The sequence below is a fragment of the Callionymus lyra genome, chromosome 9 (assembly GCF_982586985.1).
Source record: "Callionymus lyra chromosome 9, fCalLyr1.hap1.1, whole genome shotgun sequence".
In the NCBI taxonomy this organism is placed as follows: domain Eukaryota; kingdom Metazoa; phylum Chordata; class Actinopteri; order Syngnathiformes; family Callionymidae; genus Callionymus; species Callionymus lyra.
Genome location: NC_141826.1, coordinates 28,159,721 through 28,187,507, shown reverse-complemented (window position 1 = coordinate 28,187,507; position 27,787 = coordinate 28,159,721). Strand labels below are relative to the sequence as shown.

The 27,787-nt window shown below is 40.2% G+C and overlaps 2 protein-coding genes across 2 annotated transcripts; one reads left to right on the top strand and one right to left on the bottom strand.

Moving 5' to 3' along the window:
* Positions 1-1,858: 1,858 nt before the first annotated feature.
* On the bottom strand, positions 1,859-16,500 carry xkrx (XK related X-linked). The gene is made up of 3 exons (XM_087799372.1): positions 16,004-16,500; positions 7,734-7,993; positions 1,859-2,808 (listed from the first exon to the last, which is right to left on the bottom strand). The coding sequence occupies exons 1-3, from the start codon at positions 16,339-16,341 to the stop codon at positions 1,991-1,993; spliced, it is 1,416 nt and encodes a 471-aa protein (XP_087655498.1). The 5' UTR covers positions 16,342-16,500; the 3' UTR covers positions 1,859-1,990.
* Positions 16,501-17,469: 969 nt separating this feature from the next.
* Positions 17,470-26,535, top strand: arl13a (ARF like GTPase 13A). The gene is made up of 11 exons (XM_087798940.1): positions 17,470-17,527; positions 21,088-21,143; positions 21,335-21,487; positions 22,151-22,226; positions 22,296-22,366; positions 23,999-24,251; positions 24,935-25,040; positions 25,116-25,351; positions 25,712-25,820; positions 25,878-26,274; positions 26,339-26,535. The coding sequence occupies exons 4-11, from the start codon at positions 22,168-22,170 to the stop codon at positions 26,386-26,388; spliced, it is 1,281 nt and encodes a 426-aa protein (XP_087655066.1). The 5' UTR covers positions 17,470-17,527; positions 21,088-21,143; positions 21,335-21,487; positions 22,151-22,167; the 3' UTR covers positions 26,389-26,535.
* Positions 26,536-27,787: the final 1,252 nt, after the last annotated feature.

Sequence of the window (27,787 nt, the reverse complement as noted above, 5' to 3'; positions counted from 1 at the left end):
TTTAAACTAAATTGAAACGTATTTTTTTGTTGTTAAAACTGCTCAGAGTCGATAAGATGATCTTTAACTAAAGTGCAAATCTTTCGTATTTAAATCCAGTGTCGCCCCCTGGTGTTGATCAAGTGCAACTGCAGTTTGAACCGAGTCAGTTTTGGTTACATTTTCTGTCAAAATTAAAATGGTGTCAAAATGTAACAAATGTTTTGTTGAACTCAAAGACAAACAGTTGAAGCCATTTTATTTCAAGTAGCAACAGTAGTCGAGGCACAAACAATAAAAACATGGTTTAGTGTTAAAACAATTATTCACGTCGTTGTGAAGCAAAAATACACGTCAAGTTGAATTTTTAATATTGTTCTGATATTTTTTAAACATCTTTTACAACATCAGGGATTTTAAAGTCGGGACCAGGCGCGACTTTGAAGGCAACACGCTGCGTTCACTGTCATTTCTCAGACAGAAGATTGAAGAGGAGGAAGAGGAAGAGGAAGAGGAAGGAGGAGAGGAAGAGAGTGAAGGACTCACTAAGGTGCGTCAGCATCAAAACATTATGACCACATGTTTCTGCTACATGTCCTGATCTTGAAAAAGGCACAAAAACGTTTCCATCAAAGCTTTGAAACCAAACACGTCGCCAAAGATCAACTTCCTGTTCCAGCCGAGCGGCCATCTTGGTGAGGTCAACACGTGACTGATATACAAGCGAACAAATGTTCTTCCATAAAAAACACGTGATTTAATAACATTAATTCTATAAATATGTTGCTTCAGTGAATATGAAACTATGTAAACAGATGTTAGTAAACAAGTATTTATTCTTTTTTATTAATCTATCAAATTTAAATCACTGTTTTCAAGCATTTAATGACCTTTTACTTAATTTTAATGTAAAACATTTTAAACTGAAGATGTTTCTTTAAAAAAATCTGTTTTATATTAAGAATAATAGTAAAAAAAATAGTATTTAAATATTATTTTAATTTCATGGATATAAATGAAGAAAAAATAAATATTTATATTAGAAAAAACTATCATTTTGATTGAATTACCTTTATTTTTAGCTGAAAACATTTGAAGAAATCTTAATAAAACATTTGTATAGAAAAGTCTGTAAATAAACACAACTATTAGTCGACCTCATGACCTCATCGCTGCTGATGACCTCATCGCAGGTGATGACCTCATCGCAGGTGATGACCTCATCGCTGGTGATGACCTCATCGCTGGTGATGACCTCATCGCAGGTGATGACCTCATCACAGGTGATGACCTCATCGCAGGTGATGACCTCATCACAGGTGATGACCTCATCACAGGTGATGACCTCATCACAGGTGATGACCTCATCGCAGGTGATGACCTCATCGCTGCTGATGACCTCATCGCTGGTGATGACCTCATCGCAGGTGATGACCTCATCGCAGGTGATGACCTCATCGCTGCTGATGACCTCATCGCTGGTGATGACCTCATCGCAGGTGATGACCTCATCGCAGGTGATGACCTCATCGCAGGTGATGACCTCATCACAGGTGATGACCTCATCGCAGGTGATGACCTCATCGCTGGTGATGACCTCATCGCTGGTGATGACCTCATCGCTGGTGATGACCTCATCGCAGGTGATGACCTCATCGCAGGTGATGACCTCATCGCTGCTGATGACCTCATCGCTGGTGATGACCTCATCGCAGGTGATGACCTCATCGCTGCTGATGACCTCATCGCAGGTGATGACCTCATCGCAGGTGATGACCTCATCGCAGGTGATGACCTCATCGCTGGTGATGACCTCATCGCTGGTGATGACCTCATCGCAGGTGATGACCTCATCGCAGGTGATGACCTCATCGCTGGTGATGACCTCATCGCAGGTGACGACCTCATCGCAGGTGACGACCTCATCACAGGTGATGACCTCATCACAGGTGATGACCTCATCACCGGTGATGACCTCATCAAGATGGCGGAGGATCAAGACAAACGTCGCTCACACAGCTTCAGTGATGTCATCAACAGTGGACGTCTCCCGCGGCGGCGGCGGGTTCAGCGGCTGCGAGGGATCCTCCGGCGCCAGCACCATGGTGGCGGCGGTGGAGTACGAGGGCGGCAGCGTGCCGGGGCGCGGCGGCCGGCGGCAGCAGACGCAGCGCAGGCAGTCGTGCACGTTGTGCTTGAAGAGGCGGCGACACGGGTGACAGAACTGGTAGAAGAGCAGCATGAAGAGCACGGCCAGGCTGTAGCAGATCAGCAGCTGCACGGCCAGCAGCGGCGCGCACACGTACTCGTAGAAGTCCGACTTGTACAAGTACCACAGCGTGATGAGCAGCAGGTTCTCCAGGAAGCGAGCGGCGTAGTACAACGCCAGCCGGTCCCAGCGCTGCTTCCTGTCGATGAGCTCGCGGTGCGACAGGTCCAGCTGCACGGCCGACCAGCAGAAGACGTTGATGCAGGCGTAGAGCAGCGTGAACATGCTCAGGACCACCACCGTGCCGAGCCGGGAGAAGTTCTTCTCCACGTTCTCCGTCAGCGAGCCTCGCTTGGCCCAGAACTCGGCCCAGGGCAGGAAGAAGAAGAAGAGCAGGTTGAGGAGACCCACCAGAACCACCCAGTGAGTCAGCGCCGTGCTGAACAGGACCAGCGCCGTGACCCGGGTGGCGATCTCCAGAACCCTCCAGGCGATCATGCACAGGTAGGCCGGAACCTTCAGTCGCACCTTGTAGTCGTCGTAGCGGATCTGGATCGCGAGGACGCTGCAGACCACAGCGCCGTACGTGATGGAGACGAGCGTGATGATCATCAGAGCCACTGTGCACACAAACACAAGTGTCAACACAAACACAAGAGTCAACACAAACACAAGAGTCCACACAAACACTAGTGTCCACACAAACACAAGAGTCAACACAAACACTAGTGTCCACACAAACACAAGAGTCAACACAAACACAAGAGTCAACACAAACACTAGTGTCCACACAAACACAAGAGTCAACACAAACACTAGTGTCCACACAAACACAAGAGTCAACACAAACACAAGAGTCAACACAAACACTAGTGTCCACACAAACACAAGAGTCAACACAAACACAAGAGTCAACACAAACACAAGAGTCAACACAAACACTAGTGTCCACACAAACACAAGAGTCAACACAAACACAAGAGTCAACACAAACACAAGAGTCCACACAAACACAAGGGTCAACACAAACACAAGAGTCAACACAAACACAAGAGTCAACACAAACACAAGAGTCAACACAAACACAAGGGTCAACACAAACACAAGAGTCAACACAAACACAAGAGTCAACACAAACACAAGAGTCAACACAAACACAAGAGTCCACACAAACACAAGAGTCAACACAAACACAAGAGTCCACACAAACACAAGAGTCCACACAAACACAAGAGTCAACACAAACACAAGAGTCAACACAAACACAAGAGTCAACACAAACACAAGAGTCAACACAAACACAAGAGTCAACACAAACACAAGAGTCAACACAAACACAAGAGTCAACACAAACACAAGAGTCAACACAAACACAAGAGTCAACACAAACACAAGAGTCAACACAAACACAAGAGTCAACACAAACACAAGAGTCAACACAAACACAAGAGTCAACACAAACACAAGCGTCAACACAAACACAAGAGTCAACACAAACACAAGAGTCCACACAAACACAAGCGTCAACACAAACACAAGAGTCCACACAAACACAAGCGTCAACACAAACACAAGAGTCAACACAAACACAAGCGTCAACACAAACACAAGTGTCAACACAAACACAAGAGTCCACACAAACACAAGAGTCAACACAAACACAAGCGTCAACACAAACACAAGAGTCAACACAAACACAAGAGTCCACACAAACACAAGCGTCAACACAAACACAAGAGTCCACACAAACACAAGCGTCAACACAAACACAAGAGTCAACACAAACACAAGCGTCAACACAAACACAAGAGTCCACACAAACACAAGAGTCAACACAAACACAAGAGTCAACACAAACACAAGAGTCAACACAAACACAAGAGTCAACACAAACACAAGAGTCAACACAAACACAAGAGTCAACACAAACACAAGAGTCCACACAAACACAAGAGTCCACACAAACACAAGAGTCCACACAAACACAAGAGTCAACACAAACACAAGAGTCAACACAAACACAAGAGTCAACACAAACACAAGAGTCCACACAAACACAAGAGTCAACACAAACACAAGGGTCAACACAAACACAAGAGTCAACACAAACACAAGAGTCAACACAAACACAAGTGTCAACACAAACACAAGAGTCAACACAAACACAAGAGTCCACACAAACACAAGAGTCCACACAAACACAAGAGTCAACACAAACACAAGAGTCAACACAAACACAAGAGTCAACACAAACACAAGAGTCAACACAAACACAAGAGTCAACACAAACACAAGAGTCAACACAAACACAAGAGTCAACACAAACACAAGAGTCCACACAAACACAAGAGTCCACACAAACACAAGAGTCAACACAAACACAAGAGTCCACACAAACACAAGAGTCCACACAAACACAAGAGTCAACACAAACACAAGAGTCAACACAAACACAAGGGTCAACACAAACACAAGAGTCAACACAAACACAAGAGTCAACACAAACACAAGAGTCAACACAAACACAAGTGTCAACACAAACACAAGAGTCAACACAAACACAAGAGTCAACACAAACACAAGTGTCAACACAAACACAAGAGTCAACACAAACACAAGAGTCCACACAAACACAAGAGTCCACACAAACACAAGAGTCAACACAAACACAAGAGTCAACACAAACACAAGAGTCAACACAAACACAAGAGTCAACACAAACACAAGAGTCAACACAAACACAAGAGTCAACACAAACACAAGAGTCAACACAAACACAAGAGTCAACACAAACACAAGAGTCCACACAAACACAAGAGTCAACACAAACACAAGAGTCAACACAAACACAAGAGTCAACACAAACACAAGAGTCAACACAAACACAAGAGTCAACACAAACACAAGTGTCAACACAAACACAAGAGTCAACACAAACACAAGAGTCCACACAAACACAAGAGTCCACACAAACACAAGAGTCCACACAAACACAAGAGTCAACACAAACACAAGAGTCAACACAAACACAAGAGTCAACACAAACACAAGAGTCAACACAAACACAAGTGTCAACACAAACACAAGTGTCAACACAAACACAAGAGTCAACACAAACACAAGAGTCAACACAAACACAAGTGTCAACACAAACACAAGAGTCAACACAAATACAAGAGTCAACACAAACACAAGTGTCAACACAAACACAAGAGTCAATATAAACACAAGAGTCCACACAAACACAAGAGTCCACACAAACACAAGAGTCCACACAAACACAAGAGTCAATACAAACACAAGAGTCCACACAAACACAAGAGTCCACACAAACACAAGAGTCAATACAAACACAAGAGTCCACACAAACACAAGAGTCCACACAAACACAAGAGTCCACACAAACACAAGAGTCAACACAAACACAAGAGTCAACACAAACACAAGAGTCCACACAAACACAAGTGTCAACACAAACACTAGTGTCAACACAAACACAAGAGTCAACACAAACACAAGAGTCCACACAAACACAAGAGTCAACACAAACACAAGAGTCCACACAAACACAAGAGTCAACACAAACACAAGAGTCCACACAAACACAAGAGTCAACACAAACACAAGAGTCAACACAAACACAAGAGTCAACACAAACACAAGAGTCAACACAAACACAAGAGTCAACACAAACACAAGAGTCAACACAAACACAAGAGTCAACACAAACACAAGTGTCAACACAAACACTAGAGTCAACACAAACACAAGGGTCAACACAAACACAAGAGTCAACACAAACACAAGAGTCAACACAAACACAAGTGTCAACACAAACACAAGTGTCAACACAAACACAAGAGTCAACACAAACACAAGAGTCAACACAAACACAAGAGTCAACACAAACACTAGTGTCAACACAAACACAAGTGTCAACACAAACACAAGAGTCAACACAAACACAAGAGTCAACACAAACACAAGAGTCAACACAAACACTAGTGTCAACACAAACACAAGAGTCAACACAAACACTAGTGTCAACACAAACACAAGAGTCAACACAAACACTAGTGTCAACACAAACACAAGAGTCCACACAAACACAAGAGTCAACACAAACACAAGAGTCAACACAAACACAAGAGTCCACACAAACACAAGAGTCCACACAAACACAAGAGTCAACACAAACACAAGGGTCAACACAAACACAAGCGTCAACACAAACACAAGAGTCAACACAAACACAAGAGTCAACACAAACACAAGAGTCAACACAAACACAAGCGTCAACACAAACACAAGAGTCAACACAAACACAAGAGTCAACACAAACACAAGAGTCAACACAAACACAAGAGTCAACACAAACAAAAGAGTCAACACAAACACAAGAGTCAACACAAACACTAGTGTCCACACAAACACAAGTGTCAACACAAACACTAGTGTCAACACAAACACAAGAGTCAACACAAACACTAGTGTCCACACAAACACAAGAGTCAACACAAACACAAGTGTCAACACAAACACAAGAGTCAACACAAACACAAGAGTCAACACAAACACAAGAGTCCACACAAACAAAAGAGTCAACACAAACACTAGTGTCCACACAAACACAAGTGTCAACACAAACACTAGTGTCAACACAAACACAAGAGTCAACACAAACACTAGTGTCCACACAAACACAAGAGTCAACACAAACACAAGTGTCAACACAAACACAAGAGTCAACACAAACACAAGTGTCCACACAAACACAAGTGTCAACACAAACACTAGTGTAAACACAAACACAAGAGTCCACACAAACATAAGAGTCAACACAAACACAAGAGTCAACACAAACACTAGTGTCCACACAAACACAAGTGTCAACACAAACACAAGAGTCAACACAAACACAAGAGTCAACACAAACACAAGCATCAACACAAACACAAGTGTCAACACAAACACAAGTGTCAACATCAACACAAACACAAGTGTCAACACAAACACTAGTGTCAACACAAACACAAGCGTCAACACAAACACAAGAGTCAACACAAACACAAGCGTCAACACAAACACAAGTGTCAGCATCAACACAAACACAAGTGTCAACACAAACACAAGCGTCAACACAAACACAAGCGTCAACACAAACACAAGTGTCAACATCAACACAAACACAAGTGTCCGCATCAACATCAACACAAACGTCAACACAAACACTAGTGTCAACACAAACACAAGTGTCAACACAAACACAAGTGCCAACACAAACACAAAAGTCAACACAAACACAAGTGTCAACACAAACACAAGCGTCAATACAAACACAAGTGTCAACATCAACATCAACACAAACACTAGTGTCAACACAAACACTAGTGTCAACACAAACACAAGTGTCAATACAAACACAAGTGTCAACACAAACACAAGCGTCAACACAAACACAAATGTATCAACAGTGTAATAATAACAACAGTGAGATGTTCTACACAGACAGTATAGATTACACTAAAAGTATAAACACACTCACGACGTATAGGCAGCACGTATTTCTCCTGGATGGTGGCGTAGAGCTGCAGCGTGAGCTGAGGCGTGGATCCTAAGAACGCCTGGATGACGGCCGTTCGCTTGAAGGCGTTCCTGTGAGCAGCCAAGGTTCTCTCGGACTGACCGATCTCCCACTCCACCGGCGCCGCCAGGTCCTTCTTCAGGTGGATCTTCCTGGAGATGGTGACGTACGGTTCCTCTCGCTTCCCGGCCTTGAAGTAGACCACGAGCGCCTCGAAGCACCTGAGGCAGAGACAGTCATGACACGCACGCACCAGCAGGGGGCGCCACGACCTCGCGTTTCACTGTCACTGGAAGATTTGATCGGTTTTTAAATAATTTAATTTAATCATTTTTTTTACTGAAAGTTCAATTAAAAAAAAAGATATTTCAATGAAAATAATTAATATATATATATTTTCAAACGTTACCAACAGAGCACAGAGATACTGGATCAAACCTCCAGCCAATCATGCGACGCACAGACGATCACGTGACTGATCAAGCAGTTATTAAGTTGAAAATATTAATTTAAATATTGAAATTAAAACATATTTAAACTTTAAATATAGAAATAATTTTAAAAAAGTAATTTAAATTAAAGTTTCAACATTTAAACTGATAAAGTCGATCGTCAATATTCTGATGATTCTGGTAGTTCGTCACAGATCCACCAGGGGGCAGCACGACCTCGCAGTTACTTTCTCTGGTTGACTGAATAAAAACATCTCGTCAGTCTTTAAATCACAAACGTAGGATCGAGTTAAATATTGTTGAAAACATCATTTCATGAGTAGTATCAGAATCTTTGATTGTTTAACATGTTTAACTTCCTGTCTCCGCCACGAGGGGGAGGTCACGTGACCAGAACCCCTTCCCAGAGGCCCGACAGGATCCAGAGGAATTCCCAGGGTGTGGTTCTGAAGGTAAATAGACTCAAGTGTTCAATCGAAGGTTTCAGTGACGACTGGAAGAACCAGGTTTTCCAGTTGAATCCCAGAAACACGAGCGTCACATCCCAGGAATGTTTTCTTGGAGCAAGAATCCCACGAGAGTCTCAGGAACGTCAGATAAGGTTTTGTTGCTTCGACAGACGAACGTCCAGATCGACCTCATGCTTCACTCGCAGGATAAATTCCTCACGAAGATTCTTGAACGAGATTTAGAAACTGGAGAAGAAAAGACGGGATCAATACTCATTATTGATCGGAAGGAAGCAGCTGACGGAGCAACACGAGCAGATCTTTCACGACGTCTGAAGGAACAACATCTAGAATCGCTGATGTTTCCTTCAACACAAGACGTTTACGCTCAAGTTATTAATAACAACGTTTGAAAACACTTCAGAGATTATTGAGGATCAATAAACTCACAAATAACAAAAGTCCAAAAACCCTAGTGTCGTATTTTCAATGTATAAATAAACAATGAAAACAAATATAAATGACCTTTGACCTCACGATGAAAGGGCAGCACACACGCCCGAACACACACACGTGTGAACATCAAAGATGTTTCTGTTCAACTTAAACTCTGTTGAATCACTTCTTTGTTTTCGAGCCTCACGGTTGACAGAACAAATGGTCGACAGATTCATGTTGAATTGATCACCTTCTTATCTTGAACATTTGCAAATAAGCAAAGAGATCGATTGATCGTGATCCACCAGCCAATCAAAGGTCGTGTTTGTTGATCACATGACGTTAAAAAAAAAAGACGTTAAACATCACATGACTCTGACATGTTTGATATTTCTGTTGAACAACTTAGTCAAGTGTTGCTAGAAATCAAACAATGAGTGAAAACACTTTGAAGCTAAATGTGGACAAAAGTCAAACTCTGGTGATTGTTGATGATAAAGTTCAGGGTCGAGTCAGAACTTGAGTGACTTATGTCAGTCAAACTGAGGAACCTGGTGTTTGACAAACGTCTAGTTAACTCTGAACAAAACTGACACACACTGTTAGAGTGAGACTTAAATGTTGTCACAACATTATCATGTGTTTGTGTCGTTGACACTATTGTAACAGTTTATTTTGTGTCTAAACAAGAAGGAAGTCTCGCCTGCAGTTCATACTCTGAGCCGCTCTAGTAGAAGAACTTACATTTCTCCTTCAAACTCTTCTCTAGTTTCTTTCAGGATCATTTTAAAATTCTGGTTCTTACTTTCAGATCTATTCATGGTCAGACCTGCATGATCTGATCCAGACTTACACCCCAGCTCGGGCTCTGAGGTCTGTGGATCAGAATCTACTGATGGTTCCTGAACTTCAGGACCAGAGGAGAGAAATCCTTCCAGACTGTTGCTCCTAAGCTTTGGAACGTGTTGTTCTCAGTTTTATCTTGACCTTTAAAATATATAGTTTAGTGAATATTGTTTTCATCATTAAATTACTTACTTACTATAACAACCACTTTGTCATCAGCTCAAGAGATTAGATTGGATCAGACGTGTGTCAATCAAAAGTCGTGACAGTGTAGTTGTTGTGTCGTATTGATGGTGTCGTGACGAAGGTTCAGATCACGTCGATCACGTGATGAAAAACAGTCAGAAGACGAAACATATTCAACAGTTTCTGTAACGACACGACGATAATAGATGTTCTTGTATCGACGAGTCCGGACGCTTCCTTCAGTTTCCTCCAGCAGGTCCTTCCTGTTGGTGCGACAGGACGAGCAGTCGAGCTCAGAGACCAGAATGTCGACTCAGCAGGTTCGACTCAAGTCTGAGCGAGTCCAGTAATTACAGTCTTAGCGCCGCAAGACGACAAGTCGAGACCTGATGAACGCACACGACGACACACAAGCGCACACGTCGACACACAAACGTCTCATCATCTGCTCACACCTGACCCTCGACCCCGAGTCACATGATTGACCAGAACCAGTGATTTGTCGTCTCCAGAGACAGAAGCTTCACGTCTCGACAACATTTTCCTCGTTGTGTTGACAAACATCCTTGAAGGTGTTTGTGTGAAGCTCGTTGTTGACTCGTTAGTTAAATACATGTAAATAAACGAGTCAACTAGAAACAAAAATAGTCAAACATGCCTCAAAGGCAAACACACACCGACACACACACACACACCGACACACACACACACACACACACACGTATCATTTCAAGTTATTTTTCCAGTTGTGTATTTCATGACGTCCATATATGGTCGCGATGATGGTGTGTATCTCATCAGAGTCTCGTGATGTTCTCTGAACAAACTCCTCACTGAGGATCTTAATGGACGAGGACGAGGAAAAACACATTAGTGAGAAGATCAGTATCATGAGGCGAGTCTTAATGACCAGGAGCAGAGGATAGAGAATGTGTTTCAGTCGAGCTCACAAATATTTAAACATTGTTCTGATCATCACTGTAGATCAGTTGTATCACCATGACGACGTCACATAGATCAGTTGTATCACCATGACGACGTCACATAGATCAGTTGTATCACCATGACGACGTCACATAGATCAGTTGTATCACCATGACGACGTCACATAGATCAGTTGTATCACCATGACGACGTCACATAGATCAGTTGTATCACCATGACGACGTCACATAGATCAGTTGTATCACCATGACGACGTCACATAGATCAGTCTCATGTTGTATCACCATAACAACGTCACATATATCCGACGATCACCATGACGACGTCACATAGATCAGTTGTATCACCATGACAACATTAAATAGATCAGTTGTATCACCATGACCAAGTCACATAGATCAGTTGTATCACCATGACAACGTCACATAGATCAGTTGTATCACCATGACGACGTCACATAGATCAGTTGTATCACCATGACAACGTCACATAGATCAGTTGTATCATCATGACGACGTCACATAGATCAGTTGCATCACCATGACGACGTCACATAGATCAGTTGTATCACCATGACGACGTCACATAAATCAGTTGTATCACCATGACGACGTCACATAGATCAGTTGTATCACCATGATGACGTCACATAGATCAGTTGTATCACCATGACAACGTCACATAGATCAGTTCTATCACCATGACAACGTCACATAGATCAGTCTCAAGTTGTATCTCCATGACGACGTCACATAGATCAGTTGTATCACCATGACAACGTCACATAGATCAGTTCTATCACCATGACAACGTCACATAGATCAGTCTCAAGTTGTATCTCCATGACGACGTCACATAGATCAGTTCTATCACCATGACAACGTCACATAGATCAGTTCTATCACCATGACAACGTCACATAGATCAGTCTCAAGTTGTATCTCCATGACGACGTCACATAGATCAGTTCTATCACCATGACAACGTCACATAGATCAGTCTCAAGTTGTATCTCCATGACTACGTCCCATAGATCAGTTGTATCACCATGACGACGTCACATAGATCAGTCTCATGTTGTATCACCATAACAACGTCACATATATCCGACGATCACCATGACGACGTCACATAGATCAGTTGTATCACCATGACGACGTCACATAGATCAGTTGTATCACCATGACGACGTCACATAGATCAGTCTCATGTTGTATCACCATAACAACGTCACATATATCCGACGATCACCATGACGACGTCACATAGATCAGTTGTATCACCATGACAACATTAAATAGATCAGTTGTATCACCATGACCAAGTCACATAGATCAGTTGTATCACCATGACAACGTCACATAGATCAGTTGTATCACCATGACGACGTCACATAGATCAGTTGTATCACCATGACAATGTCACATAGATCAGTTGTATCACCATGACGACGTCACATAGATCAGTTGAATCACCATGACACATCACATAGATCAGTTGTATCACCATGACAACGTCACATAGATCAGTTGTATCACCATGACGACGTCACATAAATCCGGCGATCACTATGACGACGTCACATAGATCAGTTGTATCACCATGACGACGTCACATAAATCCGGCGATCACTATGACGACGTCACATAGATCAGTTGTATCACCATGAAGACGTCACATAGATCAGTTGTATCACCATGACAACGTCACATAGATCAGTTGTATCACCATGACGACGTCACATAAATCCGGCGATCACTATGACGACATCACATAGATCAGTTGCATCACCATGACGATGTCAAATAGATCAGTCTCAAGTTGTATCACCATGACCATGACGTACTGGACAATACTACACGTATATACTTGTTACTATCATTATACTTCATATGAACACACTCTTGATTCAATAGAATCTCTTTCTATTCTTGAAATGAGTCGATCTCTTGAGTGACAGAAAGAGTGAAGTAGGATCAGAGTCTCTGTTGTTTCACTTCATCTTCAGCATAAATACTATAAAAAAACACGCCCTGAACCTCCAGCAGCTCCAGGAAGAATCAAAGTGCAGGAGGATCGAGTGTTGAGTCACTAACAGGTTCTGCTGCTGCAGGAATATCACCTGAAGTACAAGTTCTTGATTATGACCTCCGTGTGTTTACGTGTCATTTCACTGTTTATATTATCATTTAATATTGTCATTTATTTTACTTGATGGATTCAATTAACCTCAGAAGTTTAGTCAGAGAGTGATGATGTCATCAGTTCAGTCACATGACATGTTTGATTGTATCAGACGTGTGTCAATCAAAACAGAAATGAAGAAGTGAGAGATTCATGTTTGTGATCGACTCATGTTAGGAATTAAAAGTCGTTTCACGTCTGAAAACGTTGTTTTATTTTGTAGATAAATTGACTTTTACAACTCATTTCCTGAACCATGACAACCTGAGGATCGTGGAAACGTTAAGGTTTAAGTTTCTCTCAAGGTTTTATTTTGCTTCTGTTTTCCTGACAACAAAAATAAAGCAACAGTTTTGTGTGTCGCACAACATACTTGTGTAGTTATTCCTGCAGCAAGTAACCTGACCCCTGACCTCTCAGACAGGAAGTCAGCCTGCAGCGCTCACGCCTTTATGTTACGATGACATCATCGAGCTGAGCTGTCAGTTGATGGATGGGGGGGGGAGGGGCTGTCGGGGGGATTTCAAAATAAAAGAGGAAAATATAAAGTGTGAGTTTGTGTGAAAACAATCACGGAAACAAATGTTTAATCAAAGTGTTGAAACTAATAAGACTCGTGTGACTTGTGTTTACGTTCAACATATTCAAGGTCATGAGGTTCATCATCTGGTCCTCGACTTCACAAGAAAATCACTTTAAACCGGTTCAGTCAAATATTTTCAACCCTGAACGACCTTCGACGCCGCGAGGTGTTAAAACTATTATAATTATATATATTATAATAATAGTGACTCATTATTCATCGACACAAACTCAAACTAACGTTTAACGAATGTACCAGAAACATGTTTATTTGCTCTTGTTTACGTCAGTGACGGATGTAAACAACTTAAACAATCTTCCCGTTGTTTACTGAACTATTTTGAACACATGCAGTGTTGATGTAACTGATCATCTCATCACTGCGCTAATGGCTACAGCATCAACTTGTCTTTCTACTTTTGTTGACGACAGCATCTGTTAGCATCACTGTTAGCATCACTGTTAGCATCACTGTTGGATTCACTGTTAGCATCACTGTTGGATTCACTGTTAGCATCACTGTTGGATTCACAGTTAGCATTACTGTTAGCACTACTGTTGGAATCACTGTTAGCATCACTGTTAGCACCACAGTTAGCACCACTGCCAGCATCACTGCCAGCATCACTGTTAGCATCACTGTTTGTTCTCGTATGAACTAGTTTGGAAACTCATAGATGAACAAACAAACAAAGTTCTCGACCAATCAGGAGGCTACAGTTGTTTTTATTTGACCCACATAAAGAAAATTGAACTATTGTGATGCAGTTTTGCTCATATGTTGTATAGAAGTACTACTTTTGTTAACATGCATTTGATCAAGTGCATCGTTTATGTTCCAGGGTTTTAAACTAGGGGTGTAACAAAATATTTATAAAGGTAAACATCGCTTTTTTATTGTTTACATTTTGATAAAAAAATTAAAAAATTAAAAACAAACATTTTATATTTGCAATTAATTTATATACTATATATAACATTCACAGCGTTTGTTCATTTTTGTGTTGCACTTAAACTTCCGGCTTCTAGATGGCAGCAGTTGTTAGGTCCTACGCAGCTAAAGGTAGAATGATAACTAAGGACGAGAGGATACAGTGAGTCCAGCAGCTTTTAAAGCTGATGTTTGGACATATTTTGGTTTGAAAACAAATGAAAGCAGTTACGACTTCAAGAGTCATGTGGTCTGTAAATACTACAACACCAGAGTCAAGTACTGGACAATACTACACATATATACTTGTTACTACACTATCACAACACCAGAGTCAAGTACTGGACAATACTACACATATATACTTGTTACTACACTATCACAACACCAGAGTCAAGTACTGGACAATACTACACATATATACTTGTTACTACACTATCACAACACCAGAGTCAAGTACTGGACAATACTACACATATATACTTGTTACTACACTATCACAACACCAGAGTCAAGTACTGGACAATACTACACATACATACTTGTTACTACACTATCACAACACCAGAGTCAAGTACTGGACAATACTACACATATATACTTGTTACTACACTATCACAACACCAGAGTCAAGTACTGGACAATACTACACATATATACTTGTTACTACACTTTCACAACACCAGAGTCAAGTACTGGACAATACTACACATATATACTTGTTACTACACTGTCACAACACCAGAGTCAAGTACTGATAATACTACACATATATACTTGTTACTACACTATCACAACACCAGAGTCAAGTACTGGACAATACTACACATATATACTTGTTACTACACTATCACAACACCAGAGTCAAGTACTGGACAATACTACACATATATACTTGTTACTACAGTATCACAACACCAGAGTCAAGTACTGGACAATACTACACATATATACTTGTTACTACAGTATCACAACACCAGAGTCAAGTACTGGACAATACTACACATATATACTTGTTACTACAGTATCACAACACCAGAGTCAAGTACTGGACAATACTACACATATATACTTGTTACTACACTATATATCCTTGTATTGTGATACTCTTGACAAACACACTCCTCTAGTGAAAACTATATTTTGCATGAGGTCAAGGGTCATGACCCTAATCTCTTGCCGGTTCGGGTCCCTCTTTATTGTGACGTCATCGCTCACCTGATGACGGGCCCCAGCAGCAGCAGGTGCAGGAACAGCACCAGGGGTCGGTCTCGGCCCAGGTCTCTGTGGATGAAGGTGAGCGTGAGCTGGATGAGCAGCGCGGGCACGAGCGTGAAGGTGAGCGTGAAGCCCATCCAGGTGTTGTCTTGAGTCTTATGGTAGCTGCTGCTCAGCACCACCGCGGTCACGAGCTCCGCCAGGTACAGCAGGGTCGCGAGCACGACGCTGAAGGGCGGGTGCACGTGGCTGTGGTTGACCACGAGCAGGACCCCGGTCCGGTCCAGACCCGGGTCCAGACCCGAGTCCTCGCGCTCCTCCACCGTCACCTCGCACATGCTTACAAACACGTCCGCGCGCCGCGGGGCATGCTGGGAACAAGTGTCCGGGGAGTCAGGGTCGCGACCTCATGGTCCGGCAGCGGGAGCTCCTCGAGAAAGTCCTGGTCCTGGTCCTGGTCCTGGACCAGAGTCACAGCTGCGGAGCCGCTGCGTCAACAGAGCTCACCGGAAGTGACGTAGAGCGGCTTCAACGGGTTTCAACGTAAGATGATCTTCACACCTGGAGATGTAATAAATAAATACACCTTATATTAACACTTATATTAACACATGCAAAAGAATAGATGAAAATAAGAATAAAAACAATGGTAGAAAAAACACAAATAACGTTAAAATAAAATACAAACGCAATTATAAATGATGTATTATAAATTAATAATGTTGTGAAACAGATATAATATAATATTGAGTCAGTTGTGTTTTATTTTGATCTCAGTCACATCTTTTGGCTCATTAGGAACATTTAGAAATAAATAATTATTATTAATTATAAATAAAGCGTTTAAAACACATTTGTTTACCACAAAAAATATTTTTAATGACCCTTTGAAGGTATTTTTGTCAAAGTAAGGAAAATAAACACCATTTACGTGCTTCAACAAACGTGTTTTTATAATCTGTGAATTGTTTAAGTGAACAATTCAAATCATAAAATAATGTTGTCATGAAGTCACGTGACATGAGCTCCAGAAGAATGTGATGATTCTAGTGTTTCTATTGTTTCCTTAAGTTCTATTGTTTCTAGTGGATTTGACGCTAGTTAGACAGATATGTTGAAAGTAAACGTAAATAGAAACTGATTAAATAGTTTATGAATATAATAAGTAAATACAAATCATAAGAATATGTTGTAAACTGTGTTGAAAACACGTTAAAAGCTTCTCGTCACGTGATTGATTGATTGACAGCAACAAGAGCTGAGTTTATTCTGGTCTTTTATTTTTAGTCCGTGCTTGACCTGCAGTGAGCAGGTGCACGAACAACAGGTGCACAAACAAACAAACAAACAAACAAACAAACAAACGAGTTGAAGGTTCGTCTCAGAAGAAGAAGTTTATTCAAGTGTTGAATCAGTGATTGTTGTTGAGTCAGAGCTGCGTCTTCAACAGGAAGTGATGTTGCATTATTGATGTTCCTCTTCTGACTGATGGACAGCCAGTCATACCTCAGACCACGTGATCATGTAAGTGGATTATTTATGTGCTTGTTGTTGTTGATGTTGTTGTTGTTGTTGTAACGAGCGCGAGCGTTTCTGCAGATGTTTTCGTCTCGAGCTCATGAACGAGGCTTTGATTGACGTCGTTATGACGTCACTATTGATGGTTTATAAACATGTTGCTATGAACGAGTCATTAGCTTAACTTAATTATGTTATAATTCACTTCCTCTCATATTTATTTGCGTTTTTAATTCATTCATAACAATATTTGAAGCTCAAACAATGTTTAGTTTAACAATAAAATCATTTATATATGTTTAATGTACGCGTCACTTAAACTTAACTAAATTTAATGAAATTATTGTATTTATTTACATTTAATTCAATCTTTACAAGTGTTAAAATACGGCATCATTCTGACCTGAAAGCCACGGATGGCGCCACCTGGCGGTCAAGGCTGGTCATTGAATCTTTGAATAGATGATGCAACTTGTTAATCCGCTTTGATGTGACTCACAAATCGACACGTCAATCAAACTCTCTGATGGACTTGACTCTTCTGTAGTTACATAATAATGACTCGAATCTAACGTTTCATTCATTTTCAATATTTCATTCATTTATTTTCGAAATGGAAGGTGATTTAAATAAAGGAAAAAGGAAATTAAAAGTTTTTATTATTATTTTCATTTTGTAAAAAAGACAATTTCTATTTAAACACAATTGATAATGAAGAACATTTTCCAACCAACAAAGATTAACAGAAGAAATATAATATGTTTTCAACTGAAAAAGTATCTTAAAAATGAATTTGTTTTGTTTTGCACAAATATTTGTTCGTTATTTATTAAAAAAGAAAAAACTATCTATTTTCTATAGAAAGATTAAAACTACAACATTAATAACTTTTTGTCCAATAGTTAATTCTAATATTTAAGATGTTTCATTATCATTTCCTGTTTACAAATTTATACTTTTATTCTGGAGGAAATAAAAATTAATATATAATTTAAAATGTTGGAAATTATCAAAATAAAAACAATATTGAACTTTACTATAAAATAATAATAAACTCTTGTAAAATATCTTTATTTTATATTGAAACATAAACATTTTTATGTATACTTATATGCAATATTTAAAACGTTATTTATTTATTGTGTTTATACTTTATGCACTATTTTTTAACTTATTATTTATATTTATACTTGTTATATATAAATTCATTCTGCTGTGTTTTTAACGGTTGCCTAGCAATGGCATTTCGTTGCCAGTTTCACTGGGTTTTCTGTGCGATGATAATAAAAGAAAGTCTTAAAGTTTAAATTCTATTTATTATTGAAAATATAATCTTCAATGATTTAAAGATTAAACAAATTAAAAATATGTGGAAATGAAACAATCAGTGAATTTGTCCTTTAAACATGTTTTTGAACTTTAAGTTGTAAAAATCTGAGTAAAGTTTTTTATTGAGTATTTGAAACAGCTATTTATATATATAAATATATAATATATTTGTATAATATTATATAATATTGTGTGTCTTCAAAGTGTGCGTCACTAGAGGTGATATATTGTTTTGTTTACACACGATACTCCGTCGATATTAGACTGAACTGTGTCTACTTTAAAATATATATATATATAGATATATATATATATATACAGTGCCTTGCAAAAGTATTCGGCCCCCTTGAACCTTTCAACATTTCGCCACATTTCAGGCTTCAAACATAAAGATATAAAATTTTAATTTTTTGTCAAGAATCAACAACAAGTGACACGATCGTGAAGTGGAACGAAATTTATTGGATAATTTAAACTTTTTTAACAAATAAAAAACTGAAAAGTGGGGCGTGCAATATTATTCGGCCCCCTTGCGCTAATACTCTGTAGCGCCACCTTTTGCTGCAATTCCAGCTGCAAGTCTCTTGAGGTATGTCTCTATCAGTTTTGCACATCGAGAGACTGGAATTCTTGCCCATTCTTCCTTGCAAAACAGCTGGAGCTCAGTGAGGTTGGATGGAGAGCGTTTGTGAACAACAGTCTTCAGCTCTTTCCACAGATTCTCCATTGGATTCAGGTCTGGACTTTGACTTGGCCATTCTAACACCTGGATACGTCAATTTGTGAACCATTCCATTGTAGATTTGGCTTTATGTTTTGGATCATTGTCCTGTTGGAAGATAAATCTCCGTCCCAGTCTCAGATCTTTTGCAGACTCCAACAGGTTTTCTTCCAGAATGGTCCTGTATTTGGCTCCATCCATCTTCCCATCAATTGTAGCCATCTTCCCTGTCCCTGCTGAAGAAAAGCAGGCCCAAACCATGAGGCTGCCACCACCATGTTTGACAGTGTTGATGGTGTGTTCAGGGTGATGAGCTGTGTTGCTTTTACGCCAAACATATCGTTTTGCATTGTGGCCAAAAAATTAGATTTTGGTTTCATCTGACCAGAGCACCTTCTTCCACATGTGTGGTGTGTCTCCCAGGTGGCTTGTGGCAAACTTTAAACGAGACTTTTTATGGATATCTTTGAGAAATGGCTTTTCTTCTTGCCACTCTTCCATAAAGGCCAGATGTGTGCAGTGCACGACTGATTGTTGTCCTATGAACAGACTCTCCCACCTCAGCTGTAGTTATCTGCAGTTCATCCAGAGTGATCATGGGCCTCTTGGCTGCATCTCTGATCAGTCTTCTCCTTGTTTGAGATGAAAGTTTGGAGGGACGGCGGGTCTTGGTAGATTTGCAGTGGTCTGATACTCCTTCCATTTCAATAGAATTGCTTGCACAGTGATCCTTGAGATGTTTAAAGCTTGGGACATCTTTTTGTATCCAAACCCGGCTTTAAACTTCTCCACAACAGTATCTCGGACCTGCCTGGTGTGTTCCTTTGTCTTCATGGTTCTCTCTTTAAACAGAACCCTGAGACTATCAAAGAGCAGGTGCATTTATACGGAGACTTGATGACACACAGGTGCCTTCTATTGATCATCAGTCATTTAGGACAACATTGGATCATTCAAAGATCCTCAACTTCTGGAGTGAGTTTGCTGCACTGAAAGTAAAGGAGCGAATAATATTGCACTTTTCAGTTTTTTATTTGTTAAAAAAGTTTAAATTATCCAATAAATTTCGTTCCACTTCACGATTGTGTCACTTGTTGTTGATTCATGACAAAAAATTACAATTTTATATCTTTATGTTTGAAGCCTGAATTGTGGCAAAATGTTGAAAGATTCAAGGGGCCGAATACTTTCACAAGGCACTCTATATATATATATATATATATATATATATATATATATATATATACTTCTAATGTAATCTGACGATTACATTAGAAGTAAATAGAGTTGAGGTCCATACTGAATTCAGTCCGGAAGCGTGTATATATATATATATATATATATATATATATATATATATTCAATTCAATTCAATTTTGACTTTAGCTATTTTCACATTTCTATCATCGTTATTATGTTTTATATTTTTATATAGTGTTTTTGAAATAAAATCATTTGATATTTCTATTTACAGTTTTGTTCTTGTTTGTGTTGCAATTAAACTTCCGGCCTCTAGATGGCAGCAGTCGTTACAGCTAAAGGAAGAATGATGACTGAGGACGAGAGGATACAGTGAGTCCAGTAGCTTTTAAAGCTAATGTTTACTACACTATCAGTATATATCAGTACATATCTTGTCTCGTGATACTATCAACACACTTGTGCGTCACTATCTGTTGTAAACTCATGAAGGTTGAAGGTTTGAATCCCAGGACGACTCAGAGATAAAAGTATTTGATTCTTCCTCGCTGTGATGTCATCAGGAGACGAGTCAGGCCACCGCGAGCGGCTGTGATTGGCTGAGAGGCACCTGACCTGAAGCTCCGCCCACATGAGGTGAGCCGCGGATTAAGTTGAGCTGATTAAGTGACTCGAGTCGAAGACGAGTCGCCGACGACAACGACTCGCCTGCTGCGGTGAGTATTTGATCGACTACTCTGGTCTGGAAATATAAACATGATTGTACTATTAAATCATCATGTTTTTCTTTTAAATCAAGATAAAAACATCTTTTTCAAAACATGTGTGTGTTGATAAGAAAAGATAAGATAAGATGATATAAGATAAGATAAAAAGAAGATAAGATAAAAAGAAGATAAGATAAGATAAGAAAAGAAGATAAGATAAGAAAAGAAGAAGATAAGATAAGATAAGAAGAAGATAAGATCATATGAAGACCGTGTTATTTTTCTTTAAACTTAAGTAAAATACTTCAAACAAGAAGAAAAACACACAACTTCACTAATAATAAGGTAAATAATAATGATAGTAATAACACTCTATCCCAGCTACCTGGGGTGAGAGACCCTGAACACACACCCCCCCCCCCCACACACACACACACACTCTGTATGTAGTTGGACTGTGGGAGGAAACCAGAGTTCCGACCTCTGACTAAAGTAGGTCGTCATGGTAACAACTTTAGTTCTGAACTAGTTTGAATGGATTATAAACAACAACACAAACAACAACAACACAACTCACTCAGTGCTGTGTAAGACAAGTAACACAAGATATTTATACATGTATATTTGTGTGTATATTGTGTGTGTGTCTAAGTGTACTCTTGTGTGTGTCAGATGTTGTGTAGTTGAAGATGTTCAACTTGATCAGTAACTGCTGCGGTTGGATCTCGAAGATTCAAGAGCCTCTACGGTGAGTTCAGGGAACGTTGTTTTTTTTCCATTTTGTTTCTTTTCACTAAAACTTTGCGTTCGTTTGAAGGAAAATAACACTTTTGGTCGTCGGTCTGGATAAGTCTGGGAAGACGTCGTCAGTGCGAGGAATGTTGAGAGGTAAACACAATTATATCCTACGCTTTTGAACACACCACGCTTGTATCCCACGCTTTTGAATGCACCACGTTTATATCCCACGCTTTTGAACACACCACGCTTGTATCCCACGCTTTTGAATGCACCACGCTTGTATCCCACGCTTTTGAACGCACCACGTTTATATCCCACGCTTTTGAACACACCACGCTTATATCCCACACTTTTGAACACACCACGCTTATATCCGACGCTTTTGAACGCACCACGTTTATATCCCACGATTTTTAATGTACCATGCATATATCCCACACTTTTGAACACACCACGCTTATATCCGACGCTTTTGAACGCACCACGTTTATATCCCACGCTTTTGAACGCACCATGTTTATATCCCACGCTTATGAACACACCATGCTTATATCCCACACTTTTGAATGCACCATGTTGATATCCCACACTTTTGAATGCACCACGTTGATATCCCACACTTTTGAATGCACCATGTTTATATCCCACGCTTTTGAATGCACCATGCATTTATCCCACGCTTTTGAACGCACCACGTTTTTTATCCCACGCTTTTGAACGCACCACGTTTATATCCCACGCTTATGAACACACCATGCTTATATCCCACACTTTTGAATGCACCATGTTGATATCCCACACTTTTGAATGCACCATGTTGATATCCCACACTTTTGAATGCACCACGTTTATATCCCACACTTTTGAATGCACCACGTTGATATCCCACACTTTTGAATGCACCACGTTTATATCCCACGCTTTTGAATGCACCATGCATATATCCCACACTTTTGAATGCACCACGTTTATATCCCACGCTTTTGAACGCACCACGTTTATATCCCACGCTTATGAACACACCATGCTTATATCCCACACTTTTGAATGCACCATGTTGATATCCCACACTTTTGAATGCACCATGTTGATATCCCACACTTTTGAATGCACCACGTTTATATCCCACACTTTTGAATGCACCACGTTGATATCCCACACTTTTGAATACACCACGTTGATATCCCACGCTTTTGAATGCACCACGTTTATATCCCACACTTTTGAATGCACCATGCTTATATCCCACACTTGTTAATGCACCACGTTTATATCCCACGCTTTTTAACACACCATGCTTATATCCCACGCTTTTGAATGCACCACGTTTATATCCCATGCTTTTGAACACACCATGCTTATATCCCACGCTTTTGAATGCACCACGTTTATATCCCACACTTTTTAATGCACCACGTTTATATCCCACGCTTTTGAATGCACCACGTTTATATCCCACGCTTTTGAATGCACCACGTTTATATCCCATGCTTTTGAACACACCATGCTTATATCCCACGCTTTTGAATGCACCACGTTTATATCCCACACTTTTGAATGCACCACGTTTATATCCCACACTTTTGAATGCACCACGTTTATATCCCATGCTTTTGAACACACCATGCTTATATCCAACACTTTTTAATGCACCATGTTGATATCCCACACTTTTGAATGCACCATGTTGATATCCCACACTTTTGAATGCACCACGTTTATATCCCATGCTTTTAAACAGTAGAAAATGGATTTAGTTCAACAGTCTTTCTTCTGCAGTTCCTCACGCGATGGAAGCAGGTCCGACTCAGAGCTGTGTGAGGTCTGAGCTGCACGTGGACAACTTCCTGGTCACCATGTTGGACGTCGGGGGCTCGACGGAGACTCGAGGCGTCTGGAGACAAATGTCCGGAGAAGCTCACGGCGTCATCTTCGTGGTGGATTCCAGCGACAGACACAGAATCAAAGAAGTCAAGGAGGCTCTTTCTGAACTGCTGAGGCAACCAAGAGTGGCGGGAAAACCCATTTTAGTGTAAATATATTGTTCTTCTTTTAAACTGTGGAGAACTGTGGGAAACACTCCCCTCTAGTGGCCAATTTATAACACGGCTCATGATAAAGTAGTTTCATTTGAATGTTTTTATTTATAGAATTCATATTTAAATGAATTCATTTATAAAGTTCTCAGGTTAAAGGTGGTTTTGTTCTCAGGTTAAAGGTGGTTTTGTTCTCAGGTTGAAGGTGGTTTTGTTCTCAGGTTAGGGTTGGTTTTGTTCTCAGGTTAAAGGTGGTTTTGTTCTCAGGTTAAGGTGGTTTTGTTCTCAGGTTAAAGGTGGTTTTGTTCTCAGGTTAGGGTTGGTTTTGTTCTCAGGTTGAAGGTGGTTTTGTTCTCAGGTTAGGGTTGGTTTTGTTCTCAGGTTGAAGGTGGTTTTTTCTCAGGTTAGGGTTGGTTTTGTTCTCAGGTTGAAGGTGGTTTTGTTCTCAGGTTAGGGTTGGTTTTGTTCTCAGGTTAAAGGTGGTTTTGTTCTCAGGTTAAAGGTGGTTTTGTTCTCAGGTTGAAGGTGGTTTTGTTCTCAGGTTAAAGGTGGTTTTATTCTCAGGTTAGGGTTGGTTTTGTTCTCAGGTTAAAGGTGGTTTTGTTCTCAGGTTGAAGGTGGTTTTGTTCTCAGGTTAGGGTTGGTTTTGTTCTCAGGTTAAAGGTGGTTTTGTTCTCAGGTTGGCGAACAAGCAGGACAAGATGAACGCTCTGTTGGAAAGTGAGTTGATAGAGATGTTGTCTCTGGAGAAACTGGTGAACCAGAGTCGCTCTCTGTGCCACATCGTGAGTTCAATCATTATATTAATAATATTAATATTCATGTGACGAAGAATGTCAGTGAAGATGTTCTGGTTCCAGGAGCCGTGCTCAGCGTTACTGGACCTGCGGCGCTGGTCGGACAGGAAAGTGTCTCGAGGGCTTCGTTGGCTGCTGCGAGCGATTAGTCTGGATTACAGTGAGTTATGTAGCAGAGTGAGTCGAGACAGAGGAACTCCTCTGGACCCACAGGACCCTCTGGACCCTCTGGACCCTCAGGACCCTCAGGAGAGTCAGAAGAACGTGGAGCGACTGAACAGGAGGAACAAGAGTGACAGGTGAGAGTCACATGATCACTTATTGGATCATGTTTATTAGTTCATCTACTTTAATTTTATTAGTTTATTCTTGTCTTTCATTTTTAATCAATATTGTATATTTTTTATTATGTATTTTTTTGGGGTGTTTTTAATGTCTTATTTTTAGTTTTTATCAAGAGTGTATTTATCTTCTTTTTTTCTCAATATTTGTTTTTGTATTTTGTCAAGATTGTATTTTTTTCAAGTTCATATTTTAGTTTTTTGTCAAAGATAAAATATTCACAGTTTCTTTAAAGATTGAATTATTTTTATTTCCAAGGTTGTGTTTTTCTATTAGATCTACACCTTTTATTTGATCCTTTTGTTTCCTGTCTTCAGGACTCGTCAGGTTCAAAGGTCGAGGTCGAGGTCGAGGTCGAAGGAGAAGGAGAAGGAGAAGGAGAAGAGGAACGCTCAGGACAGAAGTCTTCGTAACATCCTCCAGAAAGTAAAGTAGACTTTCCCTCAAACAATAAACGTGGAGTTGAACGAGTCGTGTTCGCAGGAAAACTCTCTGAAGAAGACTCTGAGGAGAACAAAGAAGAAGAAGAAGGTGAAGGAAAAGGAGGACGTGAACGAGGCAGAAGAAGAAGAAGACAGTCACGATGGAGAGAACAGAACATCTGGCAGCAGAGACAGAGTCAGGAGAGCTTTGTTCCAGAAGACCAGGCGGAGGAGGAAGGAGGAGCCTCTAGAGGAGCCTCTGGAGGAGCCTCTGGAGGAGACTCTGGAGGAGCCTCTGGAGGAGCCTCTGGAGGAGCCTCTGGAGGAGAAGATGCTCAGAGGTCGCTCCGGTTCAGTCTCGGAGGAGAAGAAGAAGAAGAAGAAGGTGAAGAGGAAGAAGAGGATCAAGTCGGCAGAACTTCTGGACCCTCAGCCCGTGGATCTGTCGAGCACGTTCGGTGAGTCGAGCTCGTCTGCACAGCACACGCCGATCCAGGTCTGACCTCACGGTTCTTCTCGCAGATCTCTACAGAAAAGCTCTTCTGGCTCTGAAGGAGCGTCAGGATCCGTGAGGAACACGAGTGTGAGGAACGTTGTCAGAACAGGCTTTAAAAAAACTTTATTGACACATTGATGGTTGTTGAAGACAAAAACTAAGTATTTAGATATTTGTGCAAAGATGTTAAAGTATATTTTTATTTTGTTATTTAACCTCATGTACCAGCGAAGACCGGAGCAGGTGAATCATCTCTTTTAAAGTTTGTAATAAATCCTTTTTCCACAACATGTTTGTCACATATTTTATTATTATTTATTATATCAACGTGACCATCGTTACTTTAAGGAACAAAAGTCAGTGAAAGTGTCTAAACCTTTGCAGCTAAATGTGGACAAAACTGAAACTCTGGTGATCGCTCTGAGAAACCTGTTGTATTTGATAAAGACATGTCTCTTGTTCAACACTGAAGAAAACTGACCAGAAACTGTTTCCTTCAACTGAGAAAAATCTCTAAACTTAGGAAAATGTTGTCGGAACATGATCTGGATCTTATAATCCATGCGTTTGTTTCTTCTCGTCTGGACTATTGTAACAGTTTGTTTCATGTCTAAACAAGAAGGATCGTCTCGTCTGCAGTTGATTCAAAACTCTGAATTCTGAGCACATTTCTCCTTCAAACTCTTCACTAGTTTCTTTCAGGATCATTTTAAAATTCTGGTTCTTACTTTCAGATCTATTCATGGTCAGACCTTCTATCAGTGATCTGATCCAGACTTACACCCCAGCTCGGGCTCTGAGGTCTGTGGATCAGAATCTACTGACTCCTTCAAGAAACATCTTAAGACATTTTTATTTGTTCAGGCTTTTCCTTGACTTTCTGAGACTCCTGTGCTGTTCTCAGTGTTATCTTGTCATTTAAAATATATACTTTATTGAGTATTGTTTTGATTGTTTAACTTCTTTGTGACCCTGGTCTGAAAAAGCGCTATATAAATACAAATGACTTACTTACTTACTTAAACACGGTATTATATACTTTATATATGTTTAAACAATATATTATAATATGGGGATTCATAACATTTTGTGTTTGATGATCTACTGACTCCTTCAAGAAACATCTCAAGACACTTTTATTCCAGCTTTTCTTTCCTTTTTCCTTCTGTTTGTCTTAGAGTTTTTAAATCTGTATGTATTTTTAAACATGATTGTTAAAGCGCTTTGTGTACAAAAGATGTACTTACTTACTTAAACACGGTATTATAAACTTTATATATGTTTAAACAATATCTTATAATATGGGGATTCATAACATTTTTAAACGATTTGAGCAACAAAAAAAGCTAGAAACTAAAAAAAACACAAAACATATTCGCGGGTGAAACATTTGAACGAGTTCCCGGATGTTGAATCCGCCATCTTTGTAGTCCGCCTCCCGCTCGTCTCCCTCCTCCTCCTCCTCCTCCTCCTCC